Here is a 20046-nt window from a genome sequence, read left to right as displayed (position 1 = left end):
ATTATAAAATTTTCATTTAAAATTAGAAAAAAAAAAAATAGTTTATTTTGTCAGCATTATTTTCACAAAACACCAAATCTTCACCCTCTTGGCAATGTTTCTTTTAAGACAAGTTTTAGTCAAAAAGCCAAGTCTCGTGATTAACGGTACTCCTTTTTTTAACAAAGGATACAATTTGTTCATTGTCATTGAAAGAACACTTTTGAAAACACCAACAATAATTTAACTGAAGTTTAACACAGTTTAAAGGGATAACCAGATATAAAAAGAATAACTTAGTCTACACAATAGACAGTTCCAGGCTTTTAGGCCATACTCTTGGTCTATAGGCACTGCTATGGGCGGGCACTACGCTACGCTCGAAAAGAGGGAAGATATGACGTAGCCTAGAATAACTTAGCTCCAAGATTCCTTTCATGGTCCTTTGTATAACCAAATATGTATACCGAGCTTATTGCTCTACATCTGCAATTTGAGCTTTAATAAGCTCATTTGACGTCAATCGATACTTCGATTATCAGCCAGATAGAGAGAGAATGTTATAGTAGGGGGAATTTTGTTCGATTTTTTGGAATCGCTTGACTGTTTTGTTAGAAGCACTTGTTATACATTTTTGGAAAGCTAAGGGGTAGGGGAATCGAAATTACTATGTTTCCAATTGATTTTCGGACAAATATGACGGTCTCAGGCAAAAATCATAGGGTTAAAAATTAATGAACATTTTAGCTCGAGAAAAAAGAGACCTGTTGTATATTTTTGGAAAGCTCTCAAAAAATTAAGATTAGAGATATATTGCAAGTATAGGTGATTTCTGTACCTAACTCGAGATATTAACCCTTGAAAACCGTGTTTTTCAGCCAGAAACAGCTATTTTGTCCAGTTTTTGCGCTTTTTGAAGCTCATATTTGTCCGAAAATCACACCAAAGTGTCCGAAAAAAATTGGAAACATAGTAATTTCGATTCCCCTACCCCTTAGCTTTCCAAAAATGTATAACAAGTGCTTCTAACAAAACAGTCGAGCGATTTTACAAAATGCCCTCTACTATTATATGAGTGAAGGTAACCAAGTATTTTCAAGAAATAGTATTCCGATATGAAGAGGTTCTGCTAAGGACTATGGAAAGAATCTTTTGGTTGAATTTCATTTTTTATCTGGTTATTCCTTTAAGTAACTTCTTGGTCTGTATTTTGTTCATTGTACCTTGAATAGTAGCATCCTATCCATCAAACAAGGGATTACAAAGTATGCTGCTGTAAGGGATCCTTCTACGTGTGAGGACTGTATCTTCAAAAATATCACCATCCTTTCTCTCATTAACTACAAAGTTAAATTCGTTTTTCTTCTTCTTCTTCACTTTCAACTAGTGTGTTAGTTGATATTAGCCTGTAGTGCTTCCAATTCTTCAGGAGTGAGACCATTCTTCAGCGTTCTCGTTCGACGGGCTAAATGAAAATAAAAACAAGAACGTAGCTTATAAGATGATATCTGGCGAATGTTTCAATTGACCAATTTTCGCTAAATGGAGGTGTCTGCTAATAGACGATATCGGCTTTACCGAATTTTCCCCGAATGATTACCCATGATGCATTGCGCAAAAAAATTCACGGACGATAACCCAAACCCTAACAATGCATCATGGGTAATCATTCGGGGAGAATTCAGAAAGCCGATATCGTCTATTGAGTGTCCGCCTTTTGGAGACTTTTTTGTGAGGATTTGATCTTTAAGAGGAATTGCATTTCCATCCAACGCTCCCTTAGCGTATCGAGTAAAAGAACATCGAATAAGAGAGCGTCAACTGTAGTGCACTGTATGTCAATTTACCTGATTTCCGAGTGGACGTGGAGTCTTTCTTCCTGTTCTTCCGGATGCGAGTTCGTTTCTCGGTAGACGTTGCATTCTTGACAAGCATGTCCATCATTTGGTCCGTCTGATCATCCGTATCATAGCTACTCAAATTACCGCCCGGAATCGGTGCCGTTAGTTTGGACGGGTCGTTTATATGGTTGTTATTTATTTTCTTTCGAGTTCGCGTTTTGGCTGGAGATAAACCGGCATCACCAGCGATAGCCTTTTGTAAAGCATCCATTGTATCTTCTTCCGTTTTGGAAGCAGATTTTTTATCTGACACTGGAACAGCAGTCGTAGCTCCAGAGAAATTCTCCGACTAATTTTATTTGTAAAAAAAAAGGGAAAATTGTCTAAGAACCAGTCATTGCTTTGATTCTTTGAAATAAATCGCAAGAGCAGAATACAAAGCAACACTATTGGAAACGCAAAATGAATGTAACAAACATAAGCACTATATTATGGGATCAATTGAAACCATGTGTAGCCTGGCCACCGTTAAAGTCGGTACACTTGATAGATTTATCGTTGCGAGTAGAGGATCAAAACCAAAGCCAACGTCAACCCATACTTTGGTAAAAACATCCAGGGATGCCTTAAAAATCAGACCAAGATTGACGTTCAGAAAATAATTCCTCTACATAAATTGCAATATTTCTTTGGATTTAAGTTCAATAAAGATCTCAACATCGCATACCTCAGTAATAAGTTTTCCTCTCGTTTTAGTTCGTTTCTTCATGTTTTCTTTGCGTTTCTTGGTTTCCAGCACGCGTTGTCTGATCGTTCGATACTCCAATGCAAACTCACTGATGGTTTTACTGAAAATGTGCGGTTTAGTGTCTTGTGCTTGCTTCATTTTCATACCAAGGAACAGTAACAGCTTCATAAACCTGATAAGAATTTTTATAGAGGACTTTAATTTTTGGCAAGGTTATGTCAGCTAGCGGGAAATCCGCCATTCTATTATAAAAAATTCGATAGTGCGAAACGAATCATGGATAATCAGGACTCCTTGTGCCCCTACAACGATTACCCGTTGTTTAGGCGGATATACCTCCACAGTTTTAGACCAGCAAAAAGCCGTCATCAGAGCGCAGTGGGTCTTGATTACCAATTATTCCTTTCCACCTCAAAATGCTGTAAATGGAATGCTTCTTCCAAAACGTTGTGGAAATTATGTTATTTCTTAGCCTATTATTAAAGATTTCTTTTGGTTTACATCATCATTTGTTATAAAGAGTTAACATCATTCATGTTTCGAAATACATTGTATGTAGATGAGATTGAAAAAAAGAAAAGCCAAATTCTAATTCGGGTTGGTATCAAAGGTACCAGAAGTTTGAAACCATGATTCACTGATCCAAATGGACTATACAGTGGCGTTGTGGCAGGGGGGGGGGCCGGGGGGGCCATGGCCCCCCCAGCGGAGCTTTTCTGAAGGGGCGCCGAAGAGCAAGGGGCGCCAAAAAAGATTTTTTAAACGCCCCAATCTTAAAAATCATACTTTATACTCCTGAAATAGCGCCCAGGACCAATTTTACTGAGATAATTTTAAATTACTTGCAATTTTTTTCTTGCTCGCTTCGCTCGCAATAAAGTTAATTGATAACTTCTTTATAATCTAGCTAATTTACAAGTTTTTTTGTGTACAATATAGCATTATTAAATAAAAATCTAACTGCGCCCCAATATCAATTTCCTGACAACAATATTGAAATCATGAAACATCAATTTTTTCGCTCGCTTCGCTCGCATTTACACATTGTTTCTTTAAGTTTCTTTTCACTCTATAACCAGTATGAAATTTGTCTATTTTTCTTTAGTGATTTAGGGTATCCTGGCAGTCGATTTTCAAAAATTTTCTAGTCGGCCCCAACCATGGTGGGGCCTGTTTTTCCCCTTTCCATTCATCAAAAATATATATACTCTTATCCACTAAATATTTCCTTCCTCATTATGCCTAGGCAAACGAATTAGTAAGAGTTCAGCAACTGATGGGTGGGGGCGCCACTTTGGAAAATTGGGGGCGCCATTTTTAAAAAATTGACTTTGGCCCCTCCAGAAAAATTTTCCCACAACGCCACTGGCTCTCCAATATAATGGAGTTCAACTACTCACCTATTATTGACACGTCGATGAACAACTCTGAGGATAGCGATTCTCTCGCCAGCATCACTCAAGAAATCCGTCAACCTGAAAACGTGAAATGGATTTTATTGGAAAAGAAATATACACGAATACAGAAAGGTTAAGTTCAAGATCATATTACCATTATACTATCCCTAACTGCTTTGAGTGGTGGTTCGGGCAATTTCAATTTTGATTTATTGCAATAAAGCAATTACTATCAAATTTTATTGTGATACCTTTAAGAAAACTAAGTAGGGTTAAAACTTTTCTTCAGAGAAATCTAGCCTAAACATTTTTTTAACTTTTCCCTGACTAATCTTTTCCCTTAAAGTTAGTAAAATTCTTCCCCAAAAATTCTTCCAAGATAAATCAAGAGTTTTTTCCCTGATAAGATAGGGATATAGTTCTTCAATTCTCACTGTAAACTGCAGATAATTCATCAGTTTCATCTCAGTTTCAAATGATTGGGGGTAAGACACAAGTTATCTGCACATCTATTGCGCCATCTTAAGCTAAAAGTAGACTACCGTAGAAACCTTGGTTCTCACCGTTGAAGTACTTTCAATTTAATTACTTCCGAATTTCAAGGCTCGCGCAAGCAAGTGTGACGTCACTATATTAAAGATGGCACATAATATTGTATTAGCTAAGGACAGCTCCATCTTGTTTTCAACTGAGCGGGGGTTAGAAATATGATGTTGGATGATGTGTTCACTGAATGAGGACTTACTTTTGTTTCAAAGGAGAAGAACTGTCGTGTTTTGCGATCAATCGTAAATATTCCCACGATTTCTTACACATGTCGTCCAACTTCTTCAGTTGTGATGTGATGCTGTCGTAATCACACTACAATGCAAAGAACACACACAAATGAATGAAATTGTAAACAATTGTAATAGTTGTTGAAAGAGTGCATTGCACTAGGCTCGACTTAATTGTATAAATTTTCTGAAAATTGATAGTATTCATTCAATATTTGGCACATACTTTTTGTATATCCCAAGGGACAAGTGTGCGAAATTCCTCCAAGGTCCGACCATTTTTGTAGTCTTCAGGCTATCTCAAAGTTTTTGGGTTAAACATACATACAAATAGAAATTCTCATATCCTAGCTCAACTGAAGTCGAAAAAATGGTTAATAGCAGTGACGATATCAGGGTTGAAGGGTGTGGCAAAATCTTTCATAAAGAACATACTAACCCTTGAAGCACGACAAACAGCACCAAATTCACTGTACAGATCCGTCGACTCTGGATACTTTTCCATCATCATGTTACAGATGTGAAACAATAAGGATTGTTTGTGAACTGTGTCTTTCACTTCTGGTACCTTCTCTAGGTATTGGATGGAAAAACCTTTGATCTAAAATACAAAGAATAAAAAAAGTAAGAATTTCAACCAATAAAAATAAGATGTTTTTCCTTGAAACCGAACAAATATTACAAGTGGCGATGTTCAAGAAAGGGTACTTGTGATTTTTACAACTAGGATTGATGATTTAAGTTAGTAAACAAAGCAGGAATATAGTTTTCTTAAAATAAGTAAAATGACACAACTTTAAAGTGTAGAACTGGATAATACCCTCGGTGACCTCCATCAGGTAGTTAGTTCTGGGTCAACTACAATCATGGTCGAAATAGAATGAGAATTCCGGTTATTTTAACGTTTTTCAAGATTTAAAGTTCTGGCGAGAAAGTCGATTTTGGGCTATTTCTTTAACTTGATCGAATATTTCAATTTGGGAGGGGTTGGCAGACTTCCAGGCTATATTCTGAGCCTTGTTGGACTATTTTTGAACTTTTGGATCCTCAGATCCTAAGGTCCTTAAGTCTAGTCTAGTGTTAAAACTCAGAGTTAAAACTCTACCCTTCAAACCTACTTTAGAGCACTTACAAATCGATTGTGGTTTCAAAATTTCCCGGGGGATTTCCCTTTTTTCTCAAATATTACGACCATGATTGTAGAGGCTTGAATATCATTTGACATTTTCAAGGTAATACGTACATTTACACCATTCAGGAAGTTACCAATGGATAACAAAAGACCCAAAATCTTTCTGAAGGTATCACTTTTACGAATCTCAGAGCACAACAATTTCAAATCACTTAGTGCTTCTCCGATTTCCTAAAAAAAAGAAGAAACAGTATAAGAATGATAATAGGAGAAAATGAATAAAACTTGATTATTGTTGAAAACCCAAGGTACATTATAATTCAAATCGAAGAAATCTCAAACACAAAAGCTAGAGTATTTTAGCTAAAAAAAACCTACTCTTTACTTTACGTTGTTAAGAATCTAAGACTAATTTTTGGAACGGAAGTATGAACGAGAATTATTTGCCAAAAAACAATGTTAACAGCTCTGAACTTTTTGCAACTAGAATAATTGTGGTAACCTTTATGCTATACGTATTTACAGATATTTTCAATTACAGTTTAATCAAGAGTATATAAAAGATTTCATGCTACCTTTTCAAGATTGTCGTAGTCTACTTTAAACATCCAGAGGTTTAACCTAGCAGATAGTTCGCTAACTGACGATAACGACATCAAAAAACTTTCAGCGTGTGCGAAGGGAGTGTCAGGGGATTGCATTTGTGCTTCTTGAAGTTTCGTGCGTTCTTCGTCTGTTGGCACCATCGTCATAATTTTCTAAGGTGGAGAAAAATTTGTTTGGTCTTGAGTTTTAGTGGAAAACACACAATTTTTAAAATAACCATTAAAATTCTTAGCTCGAATATTTCTTTACTTCTTATTTTTTTTCATGTATAAAAAACTAAACTATACGAATTACTTTCATTAGATTGAAGTTTTCTAAATCCAGATTGTTCTAAACTGTTCTAAGATTTTGGCCAAATTTCAGCGATAAATGCTCTAATAAATGAAAAAGAAAATTACAAGGAATGTAGACAAGATTGATTTACGAATCACGTTCTATTTTTCTAGTTTTCGCAGCAGCGATTTGACGTTTGAAGCGCAAAAGAAAACAATGATCTTGAAAGGGAGACGCCTATTAATTTAATTACCTCGATTCCTTCTCGGTCGACAACAGCTTGGTCCATGTCCAAGATAGCTTGTTTCATAACACGAATAGGAGGTAATTTGGTTAACACGATATTGATGGCTTGTGCACGTTTCAAGTCTAACACTGTTATTTCTTTCTTTGCAAGTTTGTCCACTGATTCCGCTCTTTTCATTGTCTGTTTAACCCTGTTCTCGAATAAATGTTCTAGCTTTTTGGTATCTACATCAAGCGGTTTAACTTCATTCCAGATGGTTTTGTCAATCGGTTGAGGTAGCCCAATTTGCTTGATTTCTTGCCAAAAGAGACGAACATATTTCCGATTGTTGCTGGTCTTAGCTAAGCCACCACCCATAGGAGGGGGTGGGGGAGGCATACCGCCTCCAGGGGGAGGTGGTGGCGGCGGAGGCATACCTCCAGGAGGTGGGGGAGGAGGTGGCATACCACCAGGGGGTGGTGGTGGGCCAAAACCAGGCGGTGGCGGGGGAGGACCCCCTCCGAATCCAGGTGGAGGTGGTGGTGGAGGAGGAATACCATCCACCATTGAGCGACCAACAGGTGGTCCTTTAACAGGAGGTACCAGTGTCTCGTAATCATCGTCCGCTGTCAAGTCTTTGAAATCATATTCATTAATAACTAAAGGTCTGCTACGTAAAACTCGAGCTTCAAGTTCGAGATCTTCAGCCGATCGCTGATTCTTATTTTCATTTTTAGGCGGCGCAGGTGGGTCCGATGCTTTACTACTGCCGCCGCCGATAACATTTTTCACTTTACTTAAAAATCCAGTCTTTTCCTCTTTCTTTTCACCGTCCTTTGTTTCTTTTTCTTTCTTTATTTTTTCTTTTTGATCTTTTATATTACCCGATAATTTATTCAAATCCTCTTTCGGTTTATCGTCTTTTTCTGTAATTTTAGTTTGTTCAGAGGCCGCTTTACGATCGGCAATCGATTGACTCAAGTTCATTTTTTTCATATCGTCCGCCATTTCTTGGTCGGTCTTATCTGTCGATGATCCATACATCATACGAAGACGCATACGGCGATTCTCGCCACCCGATTCACTTGGTTTTCGGTCACCGACGTCTTCTTCGGTGTTAATTTTCGGTAAAGTGTGCGTGCTGGATGATGGGCTTTCCACCGAGGATTGTGTTTGGGTTTTTTGTCGGTTTCGTTGCGCGAGACGTTCACGGAGCGGGAGTTTTTTATCTTCTTCGACGTCGAACGCTTCTTTCATTCGTAAACGTCCGCCTTTTTCTTCCGGTTGAACAAGCTCAGCACTGTTACCTCTTCGTGCGCCCGTCGTTGCATGTCCGTTTTGCATGTGTACTGAGGAAGAAAAATTGGGATTTAAACATAGGCTTTAAAGTATCAAGTCCTTAAAGTACGACCCACGGTATGGCCTGAGATTTTGAACTTGAAAAAGTTCCGAACATGGCCAGCGCACAATTTGTGAGGTGTTTGGATCAGGTTTTCGAAGGAAAAATGCAATATTTTGTGGCCCGAGCTTGGCCTGAACATTTGAGAGGAATGCGTTATAATTGAAAGTAAAGTAAGATTGTGGAATTCAAATAGGTAGGAGATCGAGCTCCAAGATATAAAGAAAATATCGATGACAAGATTAACCCATACCACTCCGAGGCTCCGAGGGTCACAGATGTTTGTTTATTTTTCTGAAAATATGCCGTCTGTCGCAATTTGAGCTATCATTCAGTGAAAAAGAAGCTTTAACAAGCGATAAGAGTATAACTTAAAGAGTAGTTAACAATCAATACCTGGTCGAGAAGGCATTTCTTTATCGATGTGACCCATTGTTGTTTTGACTTTCTGGATATCTTCTTCTTCTTCTTCAGTCAAACGCTCACGACCTCGACCACGGCTGTCAAAGAAGATAAATGAAAAGTAGTCAGGGAATTTTCTAGAAAGGCAAGCCAGCGTCCTCTAGAGATAAAAAGGGCACTTATTCTGCTGTTATTTCACAAGAAAGGCTCTGTTTTCACCATAATTATTGATTATTAAGGGGCAGCGTCCGATAACCGGACACTTTAAAGGTATGAAAAAAGTCTGGTAATGGATTCCATTGACGCCCGGTTCAAAATCTGTCCAATCCCAGAAGGCTTTAAAAGGGAGCACTTTGCAAATCTATTAAAGCACACGAGAAAATGGGTCTGCCGGGATTATGTTCGATTATAATAAGGATATATTATTTTGAAACTTGGAAGTGGATTATCAGAAGAGAGTGTTATCAGTGTATCAGGGGAGTGCTCATCAGAAACCTCTGAACGTGAATAAATAAGTCAGTACAGTCTTTTAAAATCAAAATGCTATTAACTTACTTTTGTCTGATGCGAATTCGGCTATATTTTGGAACTTACAAGCGGAATCTCAAAAAATAATATGTCCATTGAAACCTCGTGAAAGAGCATTTAAAAGTATAATTTCAAAAAACATCAAAATGAAATTGACTTACTTTTGTCTCATGGGACGTCTTCTACCACCACTTTCGCTTTCTGTCGATTCGTTCGAGTCGTCTTGTGCTAGTTTACTAGTCGCTAAAGGAGAGCTCGATCCAGTCTTTGCAGAAGACGCACGTCTACTCTTCCTTCTGCCCTCTGTTAAAAAGTTATTTCAATTATTATAATTATCATATTCCAACTATAATAATATCATATCACAACTCAATAAAATCTGATACTGGCGACTCCCCGGCTAATAAATTGCTACCATCGAGGCTAAAGGTCCAAAGTGTCTGAAAAAATTGAGATTTTATTTTTTACTAATTTTGAGATTGGACTTCGTGCCTGGATGTCAGCCAAATATAGGAAATAAATTGCAGGGAAATATCATCAAATGAAAGGCCACTCACCGACAGTATGCTCTGTACTTCGTCTTCCCATCCTAAAAGAGATAATGCATTATCTAAATGTATGGGTGTACGGGAAACGCCAAAAGCGGCAGGTCTAGTCAAAGGAAGCTTGATAGATAGAAAGACGTTAAATTGATTTTGCAACGAATGTAGGCGTATGAGGTCACTTTTGTCATTTTAAGAAGGCCAATTAAGTAGATATACAGATAGTTAGAGACGAATCTTTAATGATTAAATTCTAGAAGAATACTTTTGAGAAGATTGAGTCTGTTATTGAAAAAACTATCGCAAATGTTATACTTTTTTTACAAATACAATGATTGTGCCAGCACGCTGAGGCTTGTCTTTTCGTAGCTTTCGCTGGCATTGTATTTCAAAATTAAACTTCATCGCAGAGGTCTCCGTACGGGAAATTTTTTATCAAACAGACAATGCACACAGAGTGTACTACGAAACGATAAACGTGAGATACACTCTGGTACAGAGTACACTGTGATTTAAAAAAAAAGGATCTTTGTAACATTTACCTGATACCAGCAGGAGCTTGAAGACTGGAAATATCGAAGTCGTCACCATCTTCCGATTTCAGGGAAAGCTGTGAAAAATGAAGGGAAGAAGAGATTAGAGTAGACCACAGGCTAGCATTACTGGTACTTTCTTAACCAGATGTATAAATTGAGCTGAATTCATGCTTAACAATCAATTTTTTCTATCAGAACAATAAGATCTATAGACCTTTTCATAAATTACGTCACGAACATCACTTGCCTCGTTTTGAAATTATTGCCATGGTTATTAACTCACAGTGGATTTTATTGCAACTACTTTCTACTCATAAAAAATCATTTAATGTCTCAAGGGATATGATCACCATGGAAATTGTTTGAATACGAGGAAAGTGATGTTCGTGACGTAATTTATAAAAAGGTCTATTCAAGCCCATTCTTTCCACTGTTATACTTAGATAAATATGAAACAATGGTCGTAAACACACATCAAAATACGAGAAAGAAACGCTGTCTATCGATGGACAGTCAAACTGGTCCACTTAAAAATACCAAACACACAAAACTTTTGAGGTCTTTTGACCAGTTTTCATAATACTTACTTCATAAATGTTGCATTGTTCAACCAATTCGCCATTTCTTGGAGTTCGTTTTAATAAAGCCTATATAGATAATCAACGTTTAATTAATTAATTAGTCAATTTCAAATCATGAAGAAAATATCGTGAAGAAAATAGTGCTCAATAACAAGTAGAGCTAAATCATCCGCATCTGTAATGTTTCACAGTGTAATGTTTGTTTTTAATCTTTGATGAGAAATATATGAAATAATTAGTCAATTTCACAAGTACAAAAAGAAATTGCATTACTATAGGGTGTCCATGAGAAAAATGGTCACACTGTAGTAATCGAAAGTCAGAAAAAGAACTGTAGATGTTGGAAGAAATAAAGGTCAATCAATAGTGAAGTTCATGAAATGTTGCTAGTCAAACTTGCATCACGACCAGTTCTCCACAAGAAATAATTAATATAGACCGATTCCGTGTGACGTCATTTTCACCCACGAACAGCATAAAGAATATGTACAGGATGATTAAGTAACACCTTGCTTAGCTTATTATTTTTTTTTATTGCGCGGGTGAAAATTATGTCAGTTAGGAACAGGCAGCTTGCTTCAGATTTGGTTGAAGATAGTGCCTAACTGCCTTTGAAACTCGGTATTTTATAATTGGCATTTGTTGGCACCAAGTGCAATTTGCCCCAGCTTTAAACCAAGAGCTTGACGTGTGCGGCTGACACAAATTTTCAGGGTTCTATACTGTACACAAAGAATGAATATAACAAAATAATGATATTCGTTACCTCCATAATGGTTTCCATATTTTGTTCTTCAAGTGAATCAACCACATCATAAAATTGATTTTGATCAGGAAGTGCGTATAAAACCTAAAACATTAGGGGAAAATGGGAAGTTAGCACATAGAATATTAGTAAACTTGAAAAAATACAAGAAAAGAGGGCAAGTCTCTTATTAAGTTTTACTTTTAGGTATATGTGAGACCTTAAAAATTTCTGTAAATATGGTATAAACAGTTTGAATCATAACTCTGCAAAGGATCAAAAGGTAAACGTGCAGTGACAAGGTAAACAAAACATTGACTGAAAAATTCTAATGTATATGAAATATTCAGAACAAACTTTATGACCCTAACTATATTCATAAAAAGTTTGGTGTATTGCATATGGAGAAAGACGCAGACTGACACACTAGTGTCCATACACCTATCAAACCTTAAAGCATGTAGGGAACAAGGCTAGAACTTATTAGGAAAGATTAACATCAAATTTCAAAGAAGTTGTTACATTAATTTTATACAGATCAGATATTTTGACGTCATTCCTTCTTGGTAAAATCTATGACAGGTGTATTCATGATATGCACCATTGCAATGTCTTCCACGGACCCAGCAGCTGATTGGTTGAAAGTGATGTATTGAGAGATTTTACGTCACTTACAACCAATCAGCTGTTGGGTCCGTGATGTAATGTCAGAAGACATTGCAATGGTGCATATCATGAATTCCTTACCTTGTTGACAAGTGTCAAAGCATAAACCAATAAATCTTCATCTGTGTTTGCGTCTTGTTCAGCATTCAAGATTTCCACAATACCTCTCATACCCATCGATCCTGAGAATGAGAAAGTTAAAAATGTGAAAATTAATAACAGATCTATTACAAACAATCTAGTAAGAGAAATCATTTCTAAAACCTGCCTTGCGAACTTCACCAATAAATTCAGTTATTTAGTCAGAATTATTTCTACAAAAACGTTTACTTGGTGTAAGTATACACATTTTTATAAGAACAAACTATATAAAAAACATAAGGCTTCAATGGCTAAAATATCAAGAACAAGTTAAGAACATTTTCCACAAAATAATGCAAAAAACATTTTTAGACTTAAAACTCAAATAGTTAAGAACATCCGAGGACTGTTGACTGTTGTTATAAAAAAAGTTTAGATTGAATGACAAAAAGCCTATAAATGACCTGAGCCTTCTTGACTGATTTAGAATAATGATTGTTAAGATTTTAAGCTGATAACAAACCTCTACTCTCGTCGATTGTAAGTGCTGCTTGCCATACTAAATATGCATTGTTCTCTGTATATTCCACAAAAACCAAAAGCAACTTCAATGATGTCTTTTGTACCAATCGATACTAGAATAAAAGAAATGCAGAAGAAAATAACAAATGTACATAAAGTTAGTAGTCAGTCCAAAATAACAGCAGTTAAAATATGCAATCAATTTATATTAAAAATTTTCACCTTCCAAAAACAACTACAATCTGCTGCATAAGCAAAAGCTCAAAATCGAGAACTACCATGTACTATACTACCATATATAGAAATAACAGAAATAATTCTGACTTAATCATGAACCACTCAGTCTATAAAAAAGCTTCAAGTGAACCCCTGGCTAAGATAACAGCAGCAGAAAACAAAATCGAGTGTAGTAAAAAATGTTTGTGCACTTTTAAATTTACCTTTGATGAGAGTAGACTGTAGAGCCATTGTATTGTTTCGTTATGTTCAATCACACCATTCATACCATCAACATACAGCATTATCTGACCGATGGCTGAACAAAAAAAAAAACGATTTTGAAATTGTTTTTCATATGTTTATTAACTTCAAACTAAGGGAAATATTAGGATCAGAGTAGTTTAAGTAGGGGAAAGATAATCAAAAACAGCAGTTAATGAAGAGAATTTCAATCAAAGTTTTTTCAGATTATCAGAGTTGATTATTACATTTAACTTACCACGTAAAATGTAATTCTGATAATTTTGGTCTGCATCAGTGCCCACAGTGATAAGGCAACTGAGACCATCATTAGTGACGAATTCGTGGACCAAGTCTTTATCATCCTAGTAGAAGATTTGAAACATAGAATAGTAAGAAACAGTGTTTTCCTTTGTATGAAACGAAATCCATGTTATTACTATTCAAGGAATCGATGGTTTATTTAGTGTCAGGTTCATAAGTGTTTTAAACCAGGAAGCCATTTTTAGGGTGAAACTAGATATTGACTTAAAAAGAAAGTTGTAATCTAATTCAATAATAATCAATGCCTAGACATCCGGTAATGGTGATATTCTGAATTATTTACCTGAAAGATTTGTTTTAGTGAAAAAAGGGCCCTCCTCAAATCCCTTCCACTGGCAGTCAATAGTTTGGCTGAAAGTAAACAATAATAAAGATATATTGTGATTATGAGTCAATATTAAATATTTTGATAAAACGTACACTGTAAAAACAGGTAAAAAGTGAAATGTTTAGAAATCACTAGGTCATGCCTTTTTAGTGCCTTCGCACTGTTTAACTATGTGAAATATTGGTTAATAGAGCCTTCTTTGCGAAAAAAACAGCAGAATTTTCCTTTTCAGTCTCTAGACACTGTCCTGTATTTCTTGAAATTGGCCATTTTGTTGTTTTTGGTAGTAGAATAAAAAAATTATAGGATAATAGAATGAAAAATTGCACTTGAAAGGTGAAAAAGAAAATATAAACAAACCAATGATATTGTGTACTCTAACGGAAAGTTGGGTTCGCAGGATGATGGTGTTTTTACGGCTGAAAATAAATATATTTGAGTCATTAAAATGGGCAATTTGATTATTTAACAAATTTCAGATAAGGCTATTTTAAGCTGATGTTTCTTTTGGAGACAGGGACATTTTTGTATTTAAATGTAAAGGGAATTTCAGCTTTTAACACCTATTAATTCTTTTGTTTTGTCAAAACAAAATTTGTTTTGGAATTTTTTGAGCTCACATTTCAGAAAGAATTACTGTAACATATTTGAATTTCAAAAAAGAAAGAAGTTTTAAGTTTTAGGTGTTAAAAATCTGAAAAAATCGTGAAATTGAGCAATAGTCTCCAAAGACTGATTTAAAACATAACAAACTAAGTAGAAAAGGTGTCTGATGAAGTTGGTTTTTCTTTAAGGGGCTTTGTAAATCCCAAACTAAATCCAAGATAAATATTAAGACTGTCCATGAATTGAATTTCATTATTTTCTTGTTAGCTTATGTTCAGCTTTAAATAAACACACCCAAAACATGTTAAAAGTAGGGTACTCACTGAGTACTACATTATTTCTCTCGTATTTTTTATAGAAACATTTCCAGTTTTGAAAGTAAACACTAGCAAATTATCTGAGTCTAAAATGTGAGTCTACTTTGGGACATTTATACAAAAAGAATGTCACAAATCTCAAAACCCTTAAGAATGTCTAAGGTGTGACAGGTCAAATAACCATATTACCATTCTGATTGATAATTGCGTAAAAACGCAGTTTGGTGACGGTCTAAACTCCACCTAGAAGCTTTCTCCCAAACCATTTTGACAAAGAACAGTGCTTGGAATCGATTCAAGTAAGCATTGAAATAGAAATTGAGAGGTACTACCGTTTGCAGATTTTAATAGCTTGTTTATAACAAGACACTTGGTAAAAACAACAGAGTACAATAACCGTTAGGTTACTCAAGGGAAAAGGATCAAAGTATTCTAAACATATGTTGTTCCGCGAGACGTGCCAGAAAATAACTTTATTATCAGGAAGTTTTTATTTGAGAAGCAAATAAGATAAAATATCAAAGCAATGTCAATACGTTGTGAAGCATGGCAAAACTTAAAATAAAAGAAGTGAAAACAGAATTTATTGAATCAAATTTTAATGTAAACAAAGAAAGGCAGGTATTTATTTTGTGAACATTTTGTATCCTTTTAAAACCATATTAAGCCTGGTGACATGTAAAATTATGTACAAAGCCAAAAGCATTTTGAAATAGTGTAATATGCATACTAAACCCATAAAAGAACTGTAAGTGGAGGAAAATGTCTCAAATTCTCTCACAAAACAAGGAGTCTTTTAAATAATATATTTTTTCATTTTATAAACAAACTCTTGACTCTCCAAGTTGTCAAAACCATCAAACATTAAAGTTTATTATGGCATAAAACCGGAGGTCAAACAGATTGACAAAAAAATAAAAAATAAAACAATTAATTTAAACTCAGAATCAAGAAAGTTGATGAATTCAAAGCATTGTGTTGTTTTAAATTTGGATTTTGAGCAAACAGATACCTAGAGAAACTTCTTAAATAAGAAAATCTGCATAAAATGATGCATAAATTAGAACACCAGTTTTCGGTGTAAACTAAAGGAGAAGAGGCATTTTACAACCATGATAAATATCAATAAGAGATAAGCTTTACTGTACATGATTGAAGGGTTGCCGGTAGCTTATTGAGAAATGCCTAAAATAATACATACTTGTCTTTGAATCCTTCCAGTAGATCATCTTGCTCGTCAATAGATAATTCAAGGTCCAAGTAATTTAAATTGTGTGATAATTGCAATGCACAGTCATCAAGCTAAAACAAAAACAAAAATGAAGTCAAATCAATACCAAATATACCCAATTTTAAGTTTAATTCAGATTCATAAGCCAAAAATCTATTTTGCTGATGCAAAGTACTATTGTTTCAATGTTTACATTGAATTTATGGAAGCATTTTAATAGCATGCAGTTGAAAGCTAACTATGAGTAATGGCCTTATAAGGGAAAAACATTAAAAATGAATTAGTTCCTGTATCAGGATGATATAATAAAAATGAAGATCTAACTTTATGACAATAAACTAACATCCTTTATAAAAAAGAAAGGCTTGGCAATAATACTTTTATGGTAATTAACTTTGTAGAAGAAACTTGAAAAAATGTTGCAAGCTCAAAAATGTACAAAAAAAATCAACAACTCATCAATTGAGTTAAGATTTTCTTTAAAACTCAGTTGGAGCAATACAATTCATTTATCCAAAAAAAACAATCTATCTTGCTCCAGAGCTGTTCTATGAAAATCAAACATTTCAAATTAAAAAATAATCCTGATTCATAGAAAATAATATAAATTTTCAAAATAAAAATTGAAAGAGATTTGCAAATTTTCTAAAATCAAACAAAATTGCAACTAAACTTGCATTTTAGTTCTTCTTTCCCTGACCAGGATCCAAACAGGAATCCAACTGAATATTGTGAAAGTTTAGGGTTTACAATAGTCTTTGCCACTTCTTAAAATGGTCTTTTTATTTGTCTGGTCAGAAACAAATCAAACTATCTATTTTTTGGACCTGTCACATAAAAAGCCTTAATTTTGCACAGTATGGGAGAAATTGTGATGGAAAGACAGTCAATAGAATTGATCACTAAGTGCAAGTGTAAAGAATGAATATTATTAGCTTTCAACTTCCTGCATTGAGCAGGAGACTTTCATATGCCAGCAACTTCTCATGCATGTAAAAAATGATCACTCCATCACTCTTGAATTTGTAAGATTTTTCATGCATCTTTTGCTGAATAACTTTCTGCCTGAAAAATTTTGAGCATCCGCTGCAATGTTTAGACTTTCAAAGACTTTCTAATTTTGGATTGTTGAGGAAGCTGGATCAAAGTTATTTGTGGATTTGGATCTCTCCTGGATTCTTGGTGAGGCGAGTCTGAAAACTATATACCGTAAGTTGGTCTAATATCGACATCCCTCTTCTAATATCGACATCCCTCTTCTAATTCCGACACCCTTCTTTAGAGTTAGGGTTAATGTGAATGTCAGAATCGCTGATGGAAACTTTTTTTCTTTGCTTAGCGATCAGAGAGGAAAAAATCTACCATTGTCTACCAGTGATCCTGACCTTCCAATTATTCCCATCTCTATAAAGGGTGTCGGAATTAGAGGAGGGATGTCGACATTAGATCAACGTACGGTACTCTGTTGGATTTGTCACGTTACAACATACATAGTATACTTAATTTTTGTAAAATGGTTTGATTTTCAAACCAATACATCTCTTCTCTCTTGTTCGATGTAATTTTAGCTCTCAAAACAGAAAGTTTTTCATATATTTCCTTGCCAAAAAAGGTGCAATTGAAATGACCTAAATTTTTGCAGCAAAACCTGTAAAAGCTGCAAAAAAGTTTAGAGACTTGAGTGTTATATGGTAAATTTTATTTATAAACTATATATCATATGGATATTGGCTTAAAAGAATTGATCGCGTATATCAATTCCAATTTTAACAACCCCGAAATCAATCGAAAATACTAAAATTAGTTTGACTTATCAATTAATATCCAATCCATCAATAAAAATTTCTAAATTTTTTAAATTACTTTTTCTGCCTGATCTCTTTGACAACAAAAGGTAGGAATGAAATCATACAAAATATATATAAAACTGAAGTCTGTTGTTTATTATAAGTTTCCCAAGATTCCTTTGCCACTTTTCCATCAGAAAAAGACCATGATTTTGTTTGGCTGTTCGGGTAGTTAAAAAACGAGCTTCGGAATGTTAGGTACAGTAGTTTCGTATTATAGTAAACACAAGATTTTTCGTACATACTTTTAGAAACAAACCCTTTCTAATTGCTTGCCGATTATCCTGAGAAATAGCGGAAAGATCTTGGAAAAGTGACAAGAATATTACTGCTGAAATGGGAAACTTTTATAATTATAACCAGACGGTGTCAATCGAACGCATCGAACGCCAAATCAATCGAACGCAATTGAACGCAATCGAATAATTGCAATTCGATTGTCGAACGCAATCGAATCGCAATCGAATATTACCCAGGATTTACTGTTCGATTGCTTCGATTACATTCGATTGTATTCGATTACGTTCGATTGATTCAATTGTGTATTAGATTTTATTCGCTTTGGTATGGTACTTAAGCACTCGGCCGCCCACGCTAAAAAGCTATAACAGAGTGATACAATTTGATTTAATCGCAATCAAACTCATCGAACTTAATCGTAATCGAATATTAATCCAATGTAATTGACAATCAATCGAACCAATCGAACATAGTCAACTATCAATCGAACATTACTCGAACGCAATCGAATATTACCTCTGAATCGGCCGTTCGATTAAGATTCGATTACGTTCGACAATCGAATCGCAATTATTCGATCGCGTTCGATTACGTTCGATTGGTTCGATTGCGATATTTGTTCGAAGTTGTTCGATTGACACCGTCTGGTTATAAAAAAACAACAGTTTCTAACTAAGTAAAACTTATAGTGTACCCCCGCTTAGTGTGGAAGTGATCACAAACTTGTAATGTACACTTGTTAGAAAACAGCAACCTGCCTCAAAAAAAATCCATCTGAAGATAAAATCAACAAAATAATCTTTGGCAAATGAGCAGTCAACAAAAATCTTACGTTGTGAGGAGCGCTGAGTAGACGATGAACAGCAGGGAGTTGGGTACAGACTGGAACACCATCTCGAAATGAATAAGCTGGAGGCCTTGAGGGTTCAGGGAAACTTGTACTATTAAATGGATCTGTATCGTCTAGATACTGAACTTTACAGTCAAAAGCCATACCAACTTAAATTTTTGTTCTTCCACACTACAAATCACAAAAAATATTTTTTGTTTACAAATCAAATCCCGGCCTCTGATCTCTTCTCCGCCATATTTTCGAATCCACTTTCGCTCGAGATTGAAAGTCAGACCCACTCGAGCGCATGCGCAGTAAAAATTGTAAACATAAACTGTTTCGACTTGCTCAAAGTAATCGCTTTTTCTTCCGTGATAAAATTGCAACTTTTCTTGTCAGTCCCCGAAAATTGTCTCCCTCTCGCTTAATAGCTCACAAAATACAGGAATTTGACATAATTAACTTTTTTCTTTCCTCTCATTCAAGGGGCTGCCATTTAAAAATAAACAAACTTTGGAATGTTTTTCTTCAATTAGACAAAAGGACGATGATTTGATTATATCGATTTTTGCGTCATAAATTAGCTTTATTTGGAAATGGACCGCGCATCAAAGAACACGCATAAAATCAGCGTGCTCATTCTTGTCATATAACTCTCACAGACCTATAAAGGCTATCAATGAAATATTAAAGTGACGAAATTAGTATTAAATGATGTGGGAAGGAGCTTATAAAGTTTTAGTCTGACGTAACATTCCGACATGAACATTTCTTATTGAGAAATCTTATTTTGATGTTTTTATTTTTTACGAATTTTTGACAAATATGATCGATTGATTGATAAGAAAGATTTGTTTTTAATAAATGTATAAGACACCGTAA

The 20046-nt window shown here is 35.1% G+C and overlaps 1 protein-coding gene across 1 annotated transcript; it reads right to left on the bottom strand.

Annotated features, from left to right (window-relative positions):
• Window positions 1-1040: 1040 nt before the first annotated feature.
• On the bottom strand, window positions 1041-19445 carry LOC136816814 (FH1/FH2 domain-containing protein 3-like). Its single transcript, XM_067073143.1, has 23 exons — window positions 19165-19445; window positions 16216-16316; window positions 14452-14510; window positions 14047-14114; window positions 13699-13804; window positions 13421-13515; window positions 12982-13093; window positions 12459-12559; window positions 11733-11816; window positions 10973-11032; window positions 10392-10459; window positions 9865-9896; window positions 9469-9610; window positions 8774-8877; window positions 7006-8327; window positions 6449-6631; window positions 5985-6104; window positions 5181-5342; window positions 4711-4826; window positions 3969-4043; window positions 2548-2740; window positions 1827-2169; window positions 1041-1444 (listed from the first exon to the last, which is right to left on the bottom strand). The coding sequence occupies exons 1-23, from the start codon at window positions 19324-19326 to the stop codon at window positions 1371-1373; spliced, it is 3882 nt and encodes a 1293-aa protein (XP_066929244.1). The 5' UTR covers window positions 19327-19445; the 3' UTR covers window positions 1041-1370.
• Between the last annotated feature and the right edge of the window lie 601 nt (window positions 19446-20046).

Source organism: Clytia hemisphaerica, unplaced genomic scaffold, assembly GCF_902728285.1.
Source record: "Clytia hemisphaerica strain Z4C2 unplaced genomic scaffold, Clytia hemisphaerica genome assembly, whole genome shotgun sequence".
Classification (NCBI taxonomy): domain Eukaryota; kingdom Metazoa; phylum Cnidaria; class Hydrozoa; order Leptothecata; family Clytiidae; genus Clytia; species Clytia hemisphaerica.
The sequence above is the reverse complement of the archived record's forward strand: the minus strand, read 5'-3'. Positions and strand labels throughout refer to the sequence as shown.

Excerpts from the sequence above, each read along its gene's own strand:
- LOC136816814 (XM_067073143.1), bottom strand. The coding sequence starts at position 19,326 with ATGGCTTTTGACTGTAAAGTTCAGTATCTAGACGATACAGATCCATTT. Across the intron at positions 11,817-12,458 it reads CTTTGACACTTGTCAACAAG|GTTTTATACGCACTTCCTGA; the intron begins GTAAGGAATTCA and ends CTAATGTTTTAG. Across the intron at positions 6,632-7,005 it reads TCGACCGAGAAGGAATCGAG|AAAATTATGACGATGGTGCC; the intron begins GTAATTAAATTA and ends TCTCCACCTTAG.